We start from the raw sequence: 17,728 nt of genomic DNA on the forward strand, positions 1-17,728 counted from the left end.
AACACACCTTTTAAAAAAAATGTGAGTGGAAACAATGTAGATCTCACTAATTGTGGTGGTATGATAAGCATAGCTGCCTGCCATTGGTGCAGAACACCGGCTTACCATTGGCCCTGGTCGGTCATGTGCCTCTCGACCGGTTGGTTGAGACCAGTCATGTGACGGCTCCCCGATTGGTCGAGAGGCTGAGTTAACCCCGCCTCCAGGGCGGGGTATAAATACCCAGTACTCCTGGCGGTTGTCCTTATACTGTAATCGACCGCAGGGCTAACATCTAGCAGATTAAAGCCATACTTTTGTCCAGCAACTCGTCTCGCGTTCAATTGATGGTACATCACTAATGAAGCAAGTTTTCCTTTCATGAGGGTTCAGGCTAAAACGTTTTAAAAGTGTCCAGTGGGAGTGCATTACCAACACTATAATTCCCTTGTTCATCTTTATTCACAAATCCAGGTTAGGACTGCCAACTCTTCTGGACTGGCCTGGAGACAGCAGGAATTGAAGATCAATCTCCAGGAAACTGCTGTGGGGTATCAAAAAGATTGGGCGTGATCTTACAGCCATGCTGTGCCTGAAAAGCAGCTCGCCGCGGCACAGCTTGGCGAACGAACTGGAGAACCCGCTCCCAGGATCTACCTGCAATGCCTGGCAAGATCTAACTCGATCTCACAGACGTTCTGATGGGAATCCCATTATGCAAATCTTCATATTACATTGAGACAGTTAGTCTCACTTTAATATGCAGATTCCTGAGGTACCTGAAGTCTGTAATCTATCTCCTTCACCTTTGAGACATCGGGCGAGTGCCGATCAGTACTGGCCTCCACAAATGGGGACCAGACAGAATGACACTCGTGGGGGTCCTCCAGGGATCAGAGGCCCTGGTTGCATGCCCTTTGGGAAAGGTGATACCCTGACATTGCCAATGTCACTGGGGCACTCTGGCACTGACAGCTTGGCACCCAGACAGTGCTACCTGGGTGCCAGCCTGGCACTGCCAAGGTACCCAGCAGCATTGCCAGTTGACAGGGACACTGCCAGGGTGGCAGGCTGGCAGCGCAAAGCTGACATTTTCTGTGCAGTGATGATTGAGCTGGGACTGCCCTGCGCGGGTGTTGGGATGGGGTGCGGGGGACCCAGGCACTCTCCCATAGTGCGTAGGGGCTTGGGAATATGGGGGACAGTTATGTCGGGGGCTCCAGAGATCAGGGCTGAATTCTCCGAGATCCTCTGTTTTGCCAGCAGCCCGGGGGATTCCTGACGGCGTGGGGCTGCCCCACAATGGGAAACCCCATTGACCAGCCGGCAAAATGGAGAATCCTGATGGCGTGCTGAACCAGAAACCTGCGGCGGCGAGACGGAGAAACCCGCCTCCGGAGTCCTGAACTCTCGCTACACTGAGGAGTTCTGATGTGCAAAGCTCCTCAGTTCTCAAAACAAGGCAACATATGGCCTCTGCTGCACCTTTCCTGTTGAGAACCCCTGGGCGGAATTCTCCGTCTCCCGCCGTGACCCGAATTCTCTGCCACCCGGGAATCGGCGGGGACGGGAATCGCGCTGCGCCGGTTGGTGGGCCCCCCGTGGTGATTCTCTGGCCCGTGATGGGCTGAAGTCCCGCCGCTGAGAGGCCTTTCCCACCGGCATGGATTAAACCACCTCTGGTGCCGGCGGGATTGGCGGTGCTTGCGGGAGCCGGGGTCCTGCGGGAGGCGCGGGGCGATCTGGCCCCGGGGGGTGCCCCACAGTGGCCTGGCCCACGATCGGGGCCCACCGATTGGTGGGCGGGCCTGTGCCGTGGGGGCACTCTTTTCTTCCGCGTCATCCATAGCCTCCGCGATGGCCGACACAGAAGTGACTCCCTCCCCTGCGCATGCGCGGACGTCCGCCGGCCAGTGAAGGCCTTTCGGCCCCGGCTGGCGGGGCGCTAAAGGCCGTTCTCTCCGGCCGGCGGAGCGGTAACCACTCTGGTGCCGGCCTAGCCCCTAAAGGTGCGGAGGATTCGATGCCAAAGTGGTTCACGCCACTCCTCCCACCGGGACCGCCCGCCCAACCGGGTAGGGGAGAATCCCGGGCCCTATTTAACCGGAGACACGTTAAATCGCGGGTATTTCTCAGCACTGTGAGCGCCGGGAAATACACAGCTAAACGTGCTCACTGTGGTAATTTGTTCCCAGCTTGTTAAATCGCGCCCATTGTTTTTTTTGTGATTTACTTTGAATATTTCTTTGTAGAGATCCAAAAATATTGAACAAAACGGTGGTTTGCCTGGCAGTCAAGCATCATCCTATTGGGCAATGAGTCCTTTTGCTTTCCAATTGGTGGAGGAAGGCAGTGCATCGCAGAGATGGATGTGTTGGCAGACTAATGGCTGGAGTGTGGGTCCAAGTCATGTGATGAAACCACCAGGAATACATTTAATCAGAGTTGGCAAGCACAGATTGGGACAAGCATACACAGCACCTAGTTGGAGAAAAAATCTGTGTGCAGCTGGGATTTAAAGAAATAGTGATATTTAAAGGGGAATATTAAAGGGGAATATTAGTTCAGGTAGACAAAAATTTATGAAAGCCTTTAAAAGGCATTTCACTCATTAATAAAGTCAAAGGGCAGCACATTGATTAGCACTGCTGCGTTGCAGCGCCAGCGACCCAGGTTCGATTCTGACCTTGGGTGACTGTTTGGAGTTGATACATTCTGTCCGTGTCTGTGTGGGTTTCCTCCGAGTGCTCCTGTGTCCTTCCAGTCCAAAGATGTGCAGGTACGGCGGATTAGCCATGTTAAATTGCCTTTCGGTGTCTAAAGGTTGGGTGGAGCTCCTGGGATGGGGGTAGGGCAGTGGGCCGAGGTGGGGTGCTTTTTCAGAGGGTTGGTGCAGACCAGATGTGCCAAATAGCCTCCTTCTCCCCTATCGGAATTCTAGGATTCTAAGGAATTCTAGGATTCTAAGTGAAGAAAAAAAAGAAGCCAAACAAGACCACCTTTCTTGGGTCCACGGCTGAGACTAGCTCTGTTATTGTATGCAAGTGTCCGAATAGCAGTGACGATGGGTAGGCTTGTATCCGAATCTCTGCTGACCCAGACTCCATGATGATATTTCCCCATAGTCAAAGTCCGCCGGCTGAAATAATGCCTGCAAATAGTTTGATGGCATCTTGGAGCACGCAGCACTGGCTGACGGTCACCCTCACATACCTTCTTTTATTGAGTACCATGTCAAAAACCTCACCATGCTGTGCATCCAATATGTGCAGCTGCCTCTGATGCTTTGCATCTTGCACAGTAAAACAGCTACTCCATTCTTCACGCATACCTGGGCCTTTTTGGGCTCACTCTCAGAACTTAGATTTAAAGTCAGAACTTTTGCTCAGATGAATCACTTGCCAGAGGGAGATCTGGGCACCTTTGGATGTGGGTATTAGCAGGTAGGAAAGACCACCACATGAGGATCACATCCCACCTGACACTCCTTCAGAGATTCTCATTTTTTCCCAGAATCTCATACTGGGAAATGCTCAATGGGAAACATTGAGGGCGGAATTCTGAGATCCTGAGGCAAAGTGTTGCCACCGTCGGAAACGCCGCCTTGTTTCCCGACGGCGTCAACATGGCCTCAGGGTCAGCAATTCTGGCCCCGCATGGCACTGGAGTGACCCTCGCCAATCCAGCTGCTGATCCCAGCATCAACTGGGCGCTGCGGGTCCACGCATGCGCAGTGGCACCGGCGGCAACGCGCGCATCCACAGTGGCACCGGCGCCGACGCGTGAATGCACAGTGGCTCCCTTTTCCACGCCGGCCCCGACGCAACATGGCGTAGGGCTACAGGGGCCGGCGCGGAAGAAAGGAGGCCCCCAGCCCGAGAGGCCGGACTGCCGATCAGTGGGACCCGATCGCGGGCCAGGCCACAATGGAGGCCCCCCTGGGGTCGGACCCACCTCCACCCCCACAGGCCGCCCTCCGACCTTTCCATGCCGAGGTCCTGCCTGCTGAGAGCAGGTTAGAACGGCGTCGGCGGGACTCGGGATTTTTGCTACGGCCGCTCGGCCCATTCCGGGCCGTGAATCGGAGGGTGGGGGGGGGGGGGGGGGGGGGGGGGGGGGGGGGGGGGGGGGGGACCGGCGCCGTGCCGACCACGCCGGTGCCACAAGAGGCCAGTTTCCAGAAAGACCCAAAAGCAGAAACCACCTTTGTTTACTTATCCTGTGACTGTGTCATGGTGTGGTGCACAGGCATGCCACTGAAACTCTCCAAAATCATCAATAGTGTGAAAACCCGACAACTAATCAATCCCAAGATCAGCAAGAGGCCCGTATGCATCTTGGAGATCAAATCAACCACCCAAGCATAACCAACACTGGACTCCCACAGGGATCAGTCTTCACGCTAGCTCTGTTCAACATATAGAGCAATGACCTCCCTCCCGTAAAATCACAGGTTGTCACATATGCTGGCAGCTGGGCCATGGCTTTTCAGACTAAACAACTCTAGGGCTTTGAGGAAAGATTCACAGAAGATCATTGCTCTCTGGAAGCCTACTTCAGAAAATGGACATTTCGTCCTAACATTGCCAAGACTGTCGTTTCAACCTCCCACCTGTCAACTGGCCCGGGTGGCGCAGTCCCAAAGTTTCAACCCTCTGCGGAAAATCTGGATAACCCTCAGCCACTTGGGGACGGGCCAGGGAAGGTGTGGCCAGTTGCTCCACAAAGTGTGGCCATCCGAGTCGGACCATCGCCACTATACTGAGAGATCCAGCATCACAACGATTCAAATGTGTCAGCTGAAGCTGTTGAATGGTTTGTTAACCTCAACTTTGAATGGTAACTGCTTTCCCAACCATACAAACAGAGTCAGCAAGCAAAGTTTTGCCAGTAAGTGAAATCTCTTGAATTTGCCCTTGCTAATTTACCATTGAAAGTGTGAGGTAACTCGCACAGTATTCATTGGGCTTAATAATAGAACAAGAAGCTCATTGTTTAGACTGCACCACCAACATTAACTTTACTGTTTTGGTTGACAGGAAATGAGGGATTACCCGTGGATACAATCCTTTGAATGAGACTGGAGAGAGGAAAGAAATCACTAGAGAGCAACAGAATTGTATAAAGGTTTGTCAAGTTGGCATGGCGACAACAGTGAATTAAAGAATGGCAAAAGCAGGAAGGAGGGAGGTGCCTAAGTTACTAAGTTCACCTGTTCTCATGACAGCTCAACAATCTGAACATTAATGTTAATGTTCCATCAATTTTGTTGTTCCGGTTAAGGATAAGCAGGTGGTAGGTATTGATTGATTAACTCAGTGAGGGTCACCAATTTAAGACGGAGATGAGGAGGAATTTCTTCTCTCACAGGGTAGTGAATTAGTGAAAATCTTTACCGTAGGGGGCTGCAGCGGATGGGTCATGAAGTATATCCAAGGCTGAGATAGACAGATTTTTAATCAGTAAGGGAATCAAGGGTTATGGGGATAAGTAGAATTGAGGATTATCAGTCATGTTCTCGTTGAATGGCAGGTCAGACGCGATGATGGGCCGAATGGTCTATTTCTGCTCCTACGCCTTATGGTCTGACTGTCTTTGACACATAGATAAGGGACTTGTTGAGACAGTGGTGATGTCATTAGACTAGTAACCCTGAGATGCCAAAAAAAAACAGAAATCCTACTGGGGCCACTGGTGGAACTTAATGCCCTTCAGGGGCAGTCGAATTAAAAAACACTTTTCCAATAAAGTCTAATACATTCGAATAAAAACTAATAAAAATAGACTAATATAAATAGTTTGTTAATGAGTTTAACCTATTGAGTTATTGATTTTTCAAAAGAATATGAAGATTGACACTGGAGTTCATTATCTCCCTTCACAATGACATTTTCATTTGATTTTACGAATTTCTGTTTGAAATTTAGCTTTTTATTACAGTGCCCCTTTACAGGCCTGTTAATTAGTTCATTTGATTGTTAGTTCATTTGTTTATTTAATTAGTAAACTCCAAAGAATATGAAAATGGACTTCTGGGACACTGGGGGTGTTGGTAGGTAGGAGGCAGAGATCTGTGATGCTGCATTCTCTGAATAAACCTACTATCAAGAAAAGCATCTTCACCATCTAGCTAGGATCCAATTAATAATTAACTCCTGTTTTACGTTTGACATGTTTCTTTTCAATCTCTGTCCCATGCAAGTAGCTTGATGACGTTTCTTTCTGGCCTGGACAAAGTAGATCGGGAGATACTGTTTCCACCCATGAAACGATTGAGAATGAGAGGGCACGGATTTAAAGTAATTGGCAGAAGAAGCCAAAGCGATATGAGGAATAGCTTTTTTGCACGGCCAGTGGATAGGGTCTGTGATGCATTGCCTGAGAATATGGTGGAGGAAGGTTCAATCGAGAAATTCAAATGAGAATCTGGAAAGGAAGAATGAGCAGGGTTACGGGGAGTAGATGAGTAGATGGGGGAATGGCAACCGGTGTCCTGCTTATTCAGACAGCCGGTGCAGACACGATGGGCCGAATGGCCTCCATCTGCATAGAAACAATTCTGTGATTCCTTATTAATGTAATGCGGTTAAGGGTTGGTCTAAACCTTCAAGTGAGGCTTTCCCATGTTCCTTTTTGTAATGATCTATCAGTCTCTATCAAAGATGATATGCCAACTGAAGATGCAAGGGACCACAGATTTTTAGTCTAAATGCTCTCTAAGAAATAAACATCCATCGCTGATTCCTACAGTACCTACACAACTCAGGTTGGCTGTTGAAATGATTTCTGCATCCTGTCTTATCTTATCACTGGGCATGAGAGAGAGATTTTGATCATTTCTGTCCGGGCATTAACCATTTCTTGGTTAACAAGAGTCAGGCCCTCCTGCTTTCTTTCTATTTAATCTGTATTAATATCACATTTGCTATATTATCCCAACATATGCTGGAATGCAAATACGAGAATGTTTGCTTAATCAATGTTAATTAATACTTGCTGTCTGTGGAAGCTTGCTGTACGCAAATTGTCTGTCGTGTTTTCTATGCTACAACAGTGACGATACCAAAGGCTGCAGCACTGCAGGAGAAGCCACCTTATGGCTGAGAATCCCACTCAGTTGGCTATAATAATAAAATGTATTCCTGTCACAAGTAGGCTTACATTAACACTGCAATGAAGCTACTGTGAAAATCCCCTAGTCACCACACTATAGCGCCTGTTCGATACACTGAGGGAGAATTCAGAATGTCCAAGTCACCGAACTTCTTTCAGGACTTGTGGGAGGAACCCGGAGCACACGGAGGAAACCCACGCAGACATGGGCAGAATGTGCAGACTCCGCACAGACAGTGACCCAAGCCGGGAATCGAACCTTTGTCCCTAGCGCTGTGAAGCAGCAGTGCTAACCACTGTGCTATCGTGCTGCTTTGACAAAGGGTCACCTGGACTCGAAATGTTAGCTCTTTTTTCTCCTTACAGATGCTGCCAGACATACTGAGATTTTCCAGCATTTTTTCTTTTAGTTTCAAATTCCAGTATCCGCAGGAATTTGTTTTTATCCAGAAGCACAAAGGGACTTGGGAGCCTTGTTCAAGATTCTATTAAGGTTAACGTGCAGGTTCAGTCGGTAGTTAGGAAGGCAAATGCAGAGTTAGCATTCTTGTTGAGAGAGCTTGAATACAAGAGCAGGGATGTACTTCTGAGGCTGGAGAAGGCTCTGGTCAGAGCTCATTTGGAGTATTGTGAGCAGTTTTGGGCACGGTACCTAAGAAAGGATCTGCTGGCCTTGGAAAAGGTCCAGAGAAGGTTCACAAGAATGATCGCTGGAATGAAGAGCTTGCCGTATGAGGAATGGTTGAGGACCCTAGATCTGTATTCGCTGGAGTTTAGAAGGATGAGGGGCAATCTTATTGAAACTTTCAGGATACTGCGAGGCTTGGTTAGGGTGAACATGGAGAGGATGTTTCTATTTGTCAGAGAAACTGGAAGCAGAGAACACAATATCAAACTAAAGGGACGATCCTTTAAAACAGAGATGAGGAGACATTTCTCCAGTCAGAGGATGGTGAATCTATGGAACTCTTCGCTGCAGAAGGTTGTGGAGGTCAAATCACTGAGTGTCTTAAGATAGATAGGTTCCCTGATTAAAAAGGGGATCAGCGGTTATGGGGTATAGGTTATAGGGTAGGCAGGAGAAGGGGAATGAGAAAAATATCAGCCATGATAGAATGGCGGAGCAGACTCGATAGGCCGAGTGGTCTAATTCTGCTCCTCTGTCTTATGCTCTTATGGAAAGAGGGAAGTGGCATTCTTAAAGTGTCATGTGTGTGTGTATGTGTGTGTGTGTGACTTCACTTCAAAACAGTCCATCCACTGTAAAGAGCTTTGAGATGCCCTGAGGTTGTGAAATGTAGTATGGCAATGAAATGTAATTCTTTTTAATATGATTCGGACTCCTTTGTATGTGTAGGTGTTGAATTCTGACTGAATAAAAGCAAGCAACATTTTGTTAAACCACTGATGCATGATCAATTGCACAAAGACTAAGGTTGGGTACAACTGGCTTTATTGCAGTCAGATGCATGGCCTCCTGCTGCAGCTGGCGAAATGGCAGATGAATGGAGGACACGCATATTTATACTCCTCCTACTGAGCGGAGCCAGCCGGCAGGGGCTACCGGCGAACCTGTAATACAGGTCCTACCTTACATCTCCTAATACAGGTGTAGAGTGGTTCACCACAACCACTGCTATTAGATTACTCTATAGTTCAGTGGTAAAGCACTGAATATAGAGCTGAGGAAGGTTCCACATTCAGTCTGTGCTGAGTGAGCTGATCAAGCCTGGGCCTTAATTCGGCTCAGTGCATTCCTTAAATTAGGGAGAGATTCCTATTGTTGGCCTCTGTCATTATGGCATCAAGAAAAGAAGATTAGGCTCTACAATCTTGTCTCTCCTTCCACAGCTAATCAACAGTCGGAGTCTAGACTCGTGTACAAAGTATCCGAGATCCAGCAAAGCGGGGACAGAACCACGGAGTGAATCAGCCCCTCAGTGCAGGGAGTGAATGAGGAAAACAAAGTTTAAATGCTCAGCAATGCACTAATGCTCACAAAATGAAATGAAAATCGCTTATTGTCACAAGTAGGCTTCAAATGAAGTTACTGTGAAAAGCCCCTAGTCGCCACATTCCGGCGCCTGTTTGGGAAGGCTGGTACGGGAATTGAACCGTGCTGCTGGCCTGCCTTGGTCTGATTTCAAAGCCAGCGATTTAGCCGTGTGCTAAACTAGCCCCAACTTGACATGAGTTTGACGAAGAGGAAAAAAAACGAACAAAAGGAACAAAGATGCCATGTTTTTGATGCATGTGACTGGCTTGCTACCTGAAGTCCAAACTCGGAAATCAGCCCATAGAATTTACAGTGCAGAAAATCATTCGGCTAATCAAGTCTGCACCGGCCCTTGGAAAGAGCACCGCACTTAAGCCCACACTTCTAAACTATCCCCGTAACCCCACCTAACCTTTTAGGACACTAAGGACTATTTAGCATGGTCAATCCACCTTACCTGCACATCTTTAAACTGTGGGAAGAAACTGGAGCACCCGGAGGAAACCCACGCAGACACGGGGAGAACGTGCAGACTCCGCACAGAAAGGGACCCAAGCCAGGAATCAAACCTGGCACTCTGAAGCTGTGAAGCAACTGTGCTAACCACTGTGCTACCGTGCTGCCCTTAAGGATTGTTTGTAACTGTCTGAAGGCCACTCTGCAATTACCTGCACGAATTTGCCCCAGTTTTCCAGATGTTTTCCAAAGAGTTTACATAACCAATATTTCAAGTGGGTTGATTGTGGGTGGATATACAGATGCGGTACTCACCCTCTGAGTTCCCCTTGCCTGCATTCAGCACTGCATTTCTGTAAAATTGTAAAGAAGAAAGAGAAACTGAGCTTCATTCACTAATACAAGCTGTGCAGAAGGATGTTGAGGGATGAAACAAAACTCATACCTTTCCCCAACATAACATAATCTAAGTTTTAATAATTCAATCTTTGCGAACAAACTGTCTGTAGGTAAAATTTTTAAAAATGGAAATAAGTTCTGTAGGTTTGAACATAGAACACTACAGCGCAGTACGGGCCCTTCGGCCCTCGATGTTGCGCCGACCTGTGAAACCATCTGAAGCCTATCTGAGCAGAGAGAGAGATGGGTTAATAACATTTCAGGTCAGTGACCTTTCAACAGAACTGGGAACTGGGAACAGTTTGAGATGTAACAGGTTTTGAGCCGAGGTGAGTGGAACAAGGACAAAAGGAAGATCTGTGATGGGTGACACTGTGCTGGAGTCTTGTACTCTTGCACCTCAGTTAGCGATTTGCATTGTGCTCGGATTGTGTTATCACACGCTGCTTGCTCTGCACTTTTCCTTGCATTTTACATTTTTCAGAGATTTTTTCAAATTCATTCTTAGGATGTGGGTGTCGCTGGCTTGGCCAGCATCTGTTGCCCATTCCTAATTGCCCTTGAACTGAATGGCTTGCTAGGCCATTTCAGAGGAGCATTTAAGAGTCAACCACATTGTTGTGGGTCAGGAGTCACATGTAGGCCAGACCAGGTAAGGATGGCAGATTTCCTTCCCTAAGAGGACATTAGTGAACCAGATGGGGATTTACAACAATCAACAACATGCAAATGAAAATCAACTTTTATCTTGGTCCGAGGATGAATCACAACACACCAGGCTATCTAGTCTCTTATCTTCATGAAGGGCAGGGATGAAAGATTTCTGACCTTTGCTGATATTGAAAGTTCATTGTACCTTTAACAACTAAATAAGAATATAGGAAGAGAGGTCGGGCTGTTCAGTCCCTTGAGCATTTCTCCACTATTCAATTAAATCATGGCTGTTATGTGGCTCCATTCCATTTACACACCTTTGTTCCACATCCTTTAATAGCCTTGCTCAACAAAAATCGATCGATCTCAGCCTTGAAAATTTTCATGAACCCAGCGTTCACTTTTTTTCTTGGGAATTTTCCAAGGGCTTCGGAGACTTGGATAGCCTACAGCAGGAGCCTCAAAGCGCTGGAGAAGGATCATGAGCGGTGCCTTCGCAGAACTCTCCGAATCCAGTGGCAAGAAAGGCAGTCCAACAGCGGCGTCCTCTCGCAAGCCAACATGACAAATCTCGAGGCACTAATCACCCAAAATTACCTTCACTGTGCGGGACATGTTGGTCGTATGTCTGACACCAGACTCGGAACTCCACTGGGAACTCGGGTCACGGCAGTAGAATCCCAGAAGGGTCACGGAAATGCTTTAGCAATGTCCTCGAAGCATCACTGGAGACATCAAATATCCTGTGGACTCATGGAAGACCCCAGCTCGTGACCGATCAAAATGGAGAAGGTACAGCCCAGAACCCATCGAGAGATGTTTTTCAGCACCATTCTGAAGCAAGGTTGAGGTGTTGGAGGGACCACACAAACCCCCAAACAAAAATCATTGACCCAGCCCTTCAAACATCACCAGCCCAGTGTGTGGCAGAGTGTGCAGATTGCACAATGGATTTGCCAGCCATCAGAACCCACTGAAGTAAGTCATCCTTGATTCCGAGGGACCGCCTAAGAATAATTTACATCAAAAAGAGAAAATACTGGTCAACCTCAGCAGGTCTGACATCATCTACGGAGAGAGAAGCGGGCTAACGTTTCTCGTCTGGATGACTCGTTGTCAAAGCTGGAATGATATATCTTGGGGAGGAGAGTTCCACATTTCTGATACCCATTGTGTGAACAGCGTGCTTTCATTTCAGTCCTGATTAGACTCGCTCTAATTTTAAAATTGCAGCTATATCTACAGCATAGACTAATTGGCAAATGTGTTCTCTTTTCTGATAAACATTTTAGAAAATGGGCTGGCTTGAAGTGTCAGGTGGAGTGTCAAACTGCCATCAGCCAGTCCTTGCTGGAAGGATTGCGTTAAAATTGGGGCTTAACTGTTCCATGTAAATCAATCCATGTTATTCCAGTACAATTATTCAAGGAGTTATGCATTCTTTGAGATGCCACAAGCGCTCAGACTCACAATCGTTTCATTACATAACCACTCTCTCTCTCTACAGTGCTTGCTTCATTGTAAGCAGTTGGGACAGGTTAGCTTGGAGGCTTGTTACAGCATGTGATGGATAAGTGGTTCAGTGTATCACTCAGCCTCACAGACTGGAAAGTCCCCAGTTCGCCTTCCAGGCAGTGCTGAGTAAGTTGACGCCAGTGTGATAGAGGTTGAGGTGCTATAGCTGGGTTCTAAATCCCTTGGACAGGGTGGGGACCAAAGGTCAGCTGGAGGTCCAACTCATGGTCATTGTCCAGTGGGGTGGCATGGTAGCATTGTGGATAGCACAATGGCTTCACAGCTCCAGGGTCCTAGGTTCGATTCCGGCTTGGGTCACTGTCTGTGCAGAGTCTGCACATCCTCCCCGTGTGTGCGTGGGTTTCCTCCGGGTGCTCCTGTTTCCTCCCACAGTCCAAAGATGTGCAGGTTAGGTGGATTGGCCATGATAAATTGCCCTTAGTGTCCAAAATTGCCCTTAGTGTTGGGTGGGGTTACTGGGTTATGGGGATAGGGTGGAGGTGTTAACCTTGGGTAGGGTGCTCTTTCCAGGAGCCGGTGCAGACTCGATGGGCCGAATGGCCTCCTTCTGCACTGTAAATTCTATGTAAATTGCCCTTAGTGTCCAAAAAGGTTAGGTGGGGTTACGGGGATAGGGTGGAGGTGTGGGTTTAGGTAGGATTATCTTCCCAAGGGCCGGTGCAGACTCGATGGGCCAAGTGGCCTCCTTCTGCACTGTAAATTCTATGATTCTATGATTTTATGATAACCGGTAAGTATGCAAAATAGCATATAGGCTAGGATAAGGCATGACTGTGACACCTCAATAGTTACTTAGGGTTGCACATGAGCCTGCAGCCCTGCAAAAGCCAACACTGGGCAGTGGGGGCGTCAGTGAAACTGGGTGGAGAAGTGAAAATCAGATAAAATACCAGAGTTCCTCCAATGTGGCGAATAATATCATACAACAGTCAGTGCTGATGTTTTCAGCCTGAGGCGATTATTCATCATCAGGAGGAAAGTTGGATTAAAACATTATCCTATCGCTTTTCTTAATTAAAAGTAAATATTCAAGTCACAATGGTGGACAGCACGGTAGCACAGTGGGTAGCACTGTTGCTTCATACCGCCAGGATCCCAGGTTCGATTCCCAGCTTGGGTCACTGTTCGTGCAGTGTCTGCAAGTTCCCCTTGTGTCTGCGTGGGTTTCCTCCAGGTGCTCCGGTTTCCTCCCACAAGTCCCGAAAGACGTGCTGTTAGGTGAATTGGACATTCTGAAGTCCCTTTCAGTTTACCCGAACAGGCGACGAGGGGGTTTTCACAGAAACGCCTTTGCAGTGTTAATGTAAGCCTACTTGTGACAATAAAGATTATTATTATTACAGGAGCCTCTTGCCCATGTGTTCCTCACCGTTCAGTCACTGTGAGGGGCTGCGTCCTGAACCGATCTGATGTTTTGCGATTCACGCCTGGGCTGATGTACCGCCGTGGTCTCCGCCGTACCTCCGAGCCAGGCACTGTTGCCAAATCGAGACTCAGTACCATGTTAGCCTCATCACCACTAGTTCAGGAGAAAGAGACAGGGCAAGAGAGAAGAAAACAAACATGGACAGCATGAAGGTAAATGAAAAGAAATTTGAAGTGTGAGAAAAATAAGAGTCAGAAGGAAGGAAGGGAGGGATTAATCTGACAGGATCTGCTGCATTGGTTTGAACATGAACAAAGTACAGCATCAACGTGACCCGTGTTCTGGCAGTTGTGTGTGTATACTGAAAGTATCAGGTGGTTGAAGAGAATTCAACATATACCCAAAGTTTAGGACTCAGGCTCCATGAGTAGAAGAAGCCAAGCTCTGAATGGAAACAATCAATTGCATTGTTTAAAACTACCCACTGCTACATACCTCAGCAAAGCAAGAGAAAGGGTCATTGGGTTGGAGTCTCCCAGTCATTCCTGTCTACCATTTCATTGTAACTTAACCCAAAGCTCTTGCACACCCACACTGTAGGAGTAAAATCACTGTAGGATCACTCTCATGTAGAGTTCCATTCTGTTTACTGATCCCTCTTCCAAAAGTCCCACAGAGATTCTGCCCAGTTTGTAACTGAGGATGCCACTCGCTACGTTGTCGATTGTCACAACAGCTTCCCATTAGCTCTTCTACATTTCATTCTTTTTTCTCTCTCTGCATTACTCAGCAGTGGTTGCATCTCCCTCGAAACAGTCACTTGAAAGAGACACCTATGACAAGAGAGCGGGGTTTAGTTTGAAGGTCGTATCACAAGTTGCTACCACCCATGAACGGGTCAGAACCTATATTGTATCGGATTCCCCTCCTACACCTTGGAATACAAACTCCCTAAGTGACTAGCTGCAGAGCTTCCTCCCAATTGGAGGATCCTCCACAGGATATAAACCCCGACCTGGGAGCAGGTCTGGGAGTAGACTCTGAGAGGAGTGGAGGAGAAAATTATTGTACTGTGGAGTAGTAGAATAAACCTTGTTGTATCCTGTCTATCTGGCTACATGTGGAGTCCTTGTCTGTGGTCACAGCACAAGTGGTTCCTTGTGAATCTTTCTCTGAAGCGATTCCTGTCACACATTGGTAACTACCTGCTCTTCATTATTGTCTTCTCCACTATTGTCAGACAGACACCAGCACAAGGGGGAAACCACTAACTGAGAGGGAGGAGAAAATAAGAAGAGCAGATAAAAATGACAGTGGAGGGAGGGGATTTTTGTTAATGAATTGGACTTGGGCATCGCTGATAGGGCCAGCAATTATCGCCCATCAACTAAATGGTTTCCGGGGCTATTTAAGAGTCAATCACATTGCTGTCGACCTGGAGCCACATGTAGGACAGACCAGGTAAGGTGGCAGATTTTCTTCTCATTAGTGAACCAGGTGAATTTTTTCGACAATCGATAATGGTTTCATCGGAATTTTAATTCCAGAATTTTGTTGAACCCAAATTTCACCATCAACTGAGGTGGGATTCGAACCCCAGGCCCCCACAGTAATTATTAGTCCAGTGACAATACCACTGCTTACTGCCTCCCTCTGCCTGGAGAGAGTGGCAGGGAACTTACAATGAACGTTTCACAGAAACCATTCAGAACAAAGGGGTCCATTCTGATATTGCTTCTCTTGTGCCTCTCCCCACCTGATCTCATCCAATCAGCATATCCTTCTATTTCTTTCTTGCATACTGTGTGTTTATTCAGTTTTCTCTTTAAGGCACCGATACTATTTGCCTGAGCTATGCATTAGTGGGTTCCACATTCCAGCTACCCTTTGGTTAAAGAAACAACCTTATTGGATTATTCAGTCATTATTTTATATTTATATTTCCGGAGATAGATTTGGAACTTTGGTTGGCACATCAAATAATCCCAGCAGTGAGACATGAGCTACTTTGGGCCTGGCGTCCTTGTTAGCGTGACCTCTGTGAGTTGTATGGTCATATGGACACCCCACAATAGCTGGCCAGGTAGCCGATGGACTGGCGATCTGGAGGGCAGCACGGTGGCACAGTGGTTAGCCCTGCTGCCTCACGCCGCCGAGGTCCCAGGTTCGATCCCGACTCTGGGTCACTGTCTGTGTGGAATTTGCACATTCTCCCCATGTTTACGTGGGTTTCGCCCCCACAACCCAAAGATGTGCAGGTTAGGTGGATTGGCCAGGCTAAATTGCCCCTTAATTGGAAAACAATAATTGGGTACTCTAATTTATATTTTAAAAAAGGACTGGCGATCTGGGACAACCGGGCTGAATCAACCAGCCCGGTCTTGATGGGGAAGAGGATAGTGATAGTGAGATGAGACCAATCATGGTGTGAGGTGAGCCCTAGGATGGGAGCAGCCGGTCAGGGTCATCTACTCACACTTTATAACATAAAAATCAGACGACGTATTGAGTTTGGTTCTGTTCATGCATCTTCATGGAAAGGGAGAGAGAGAATGGGAAAGGGAGCTTTCTTCCTGCATTATAGTTATCTAAAATCAGTGAAAGGTTACCTTTTACCCCAACTTGAGTACTTCCAATTTTAAAACAAGTAACCTATGTCAGCTCTTACACCAGCCTCCAGTTAATTCTAAATCTGCTCAAAGACTTTTATTAAAAAGGCTGTTCCTGCTAAAGAAGGGTCCACTGATACAACCTCCCTTACAGACCAATCCTCAAAATCCATTTTTCAAAGTTGCTGCAGATTAATAAGGCTGTTGAATATGGGTTCTGGAATCTGTCAAGGGCTTGGATCACCATCTCTCCCAACTTTGTCAGCAAATTAATACCTCCTCCAGAACCAACAATATCACCTGGAGGCCAAGAGCCAGTATCAGTGAGCTGCAGTAATAGAGCATCAAGGATCTTGGGATGGAAACTGGCCAGTGACTTTGTTCATGTTTAAAGATGCTTCTGTGTTGTATTTAGTAATTTCACACATTGGAGTGCCTGTTACTTATAGCAAATCATGCTGAGATCCCTAAATATTAGCCACAGGTGTTGCTAAGGTGACACCGCTTTTACCACCTGCAGTAATTTTAGTAGAAAATGCAGTGTCATAGTAATTTACGGCCAGAGGAGGCCATTTGGTCCATCGGGTTAATACCAGCCCCCTGCAGAGAAATCCAGTCAATCTCTCTCCCGTGCGTTCTCCACGCGCTGCATGCTTCAAATACCTTCAAATGCCCATTGGCATTCAACACAGGCAAATGTACTTCACATGTGCGCATATTTACTGAACAAACATCTGTCACCATTCAGTAACCAAGGAAGTAAAGCACACACAGCAATGAAGAAAAAAAACACTTGCACACTCTGCTTTACTGACAAGCACACAGAAGAGGTTTTAAAAATCACATGCCAACACCATGCGTGTGAGTATCAAGATCAAGTGCCCAACCATCGTGTCCAGTATTCATTTTTTGTATGCTAATCAGAAATGCAATTGGTCACATCTGGACTCCCATTTGCCCCTTATGTGTTAAATAGGCAACGTATTGAACAACACTCCCCACACTACATACCAGACTGCAGCAAGGCACAATGCAACGCAGTAACAAGGCAATACTTGATTGATAGGCCTGGCCTTCCCTTATTACCAAAATTGGCCACAAAAGTTGCACTGAAAACTGGAATTTAGTTACTGAATAACCGAGCTCAGGAATGTTTTAACCCCAGTGATTAAATACTTAGGAAAATACACAACTCCCCAATTATTATTACATTATGTCAGTGTGTTTAATATCTTTAAGGCTGAACCAGGCTATGTTCTACATGGCAATTCGAACACCTAGCGGACAAAGCAGAAAAGCTCCTCTGGATTAATGCTCGGAATGGAAATGTCTTTTAGTAAATGGGTAAATCAGGTGGAATGCAGAGCAAGCCACAGCACCTACACTTTCTGTCCGCTGGAGCTGATGCTCTTTTCCATGAAGGTGCTGCGTAGACAACCCACGGAGACCCGCGTGTCCACCGTTCCCACCTCAGGGTGCTGTGTGCCACTGCTGCCGTAACAGGAGACCTTCCGTACCACTGGCGGTTTGTGAACCATTGCCTGTAGAGGGCAGCTACCAGAAAAGTTCACAATCAGAGCTTTGCTGCGCCTCTGGAGAGGAGTTGCATAATAATTACGG

General features: G+C 47.2%; 2 protein-coding genes across 9 annotated transcripts in view; both read right to left on the bottom strand.

Annotated features, from left to right (window-relative positions):
* Positions 1 to 17,728, bottom strand: part of LOC119954123 (supervillin-like) — a 169,458-nt gene that overhangs the window by 113,480 nt on the left and 38,250 nt on the right. For 7 of the 8 annotated variants that reach the window (XM_038779043.1, XM_038779040.1, XM_038779038.1 and 4 more), the window contains exons 1-2: positions 13,503 to 13,638; positions 9,860 to 9,897 (exon numbers count right to left, since the gene is read on the bottom strand). In XM_038779043.1, coding sequence (XP_038634971.1) covers positions 9,860 to 9,897; positions 13,503 to 13,636 — 172 coding nt within the window. In that variant the 5' untranslated portion in view covers positions 13,637 to 13,638. Of the gene's footprint in view, positions 1 to 9,859; positions 9,898 to 13,502; positions 13,639 to 17,728 lie in introns of those variants that run through there. The other variant, XM_038779041.1, reaches the window with a different exon arrangement.
* LOC119954124 overlaps positions 17,445 to 17,728 on the bottom strand; it is a 93,250-nt gene continuing 92,966 nt past the window's right edge. The window contains exon 3 of the mRNA XM_038779045.1: positions 17,445 to 17,662. Coding sequence (XP_038634973.1) covers positions 17,488 to 17,662 — 175 coding nt within the window. The 3' untranslated portion in view covers positions 17,445 to 17,487. The remainder of the gene's footprint in view (positions 17,663 to 17,728) is intronic.

Source organism: Scyliorhinus canicula, chromosome 19 (assembly GCF_902713615.1).
Source record: "Scyliorhinus canicula chromosome 19, sScyCan1.1, whole genome shotgun sequence".
In the NCBI taxonomy this organism is placed as follows: domain Eukaryota; kingdom Metazoa; phylum Chordata; class Chondrichthyes; order Carcharhiniformes; family Scyliorhinidae; genus Scyliorhinus; species Scyliorhinus canicula.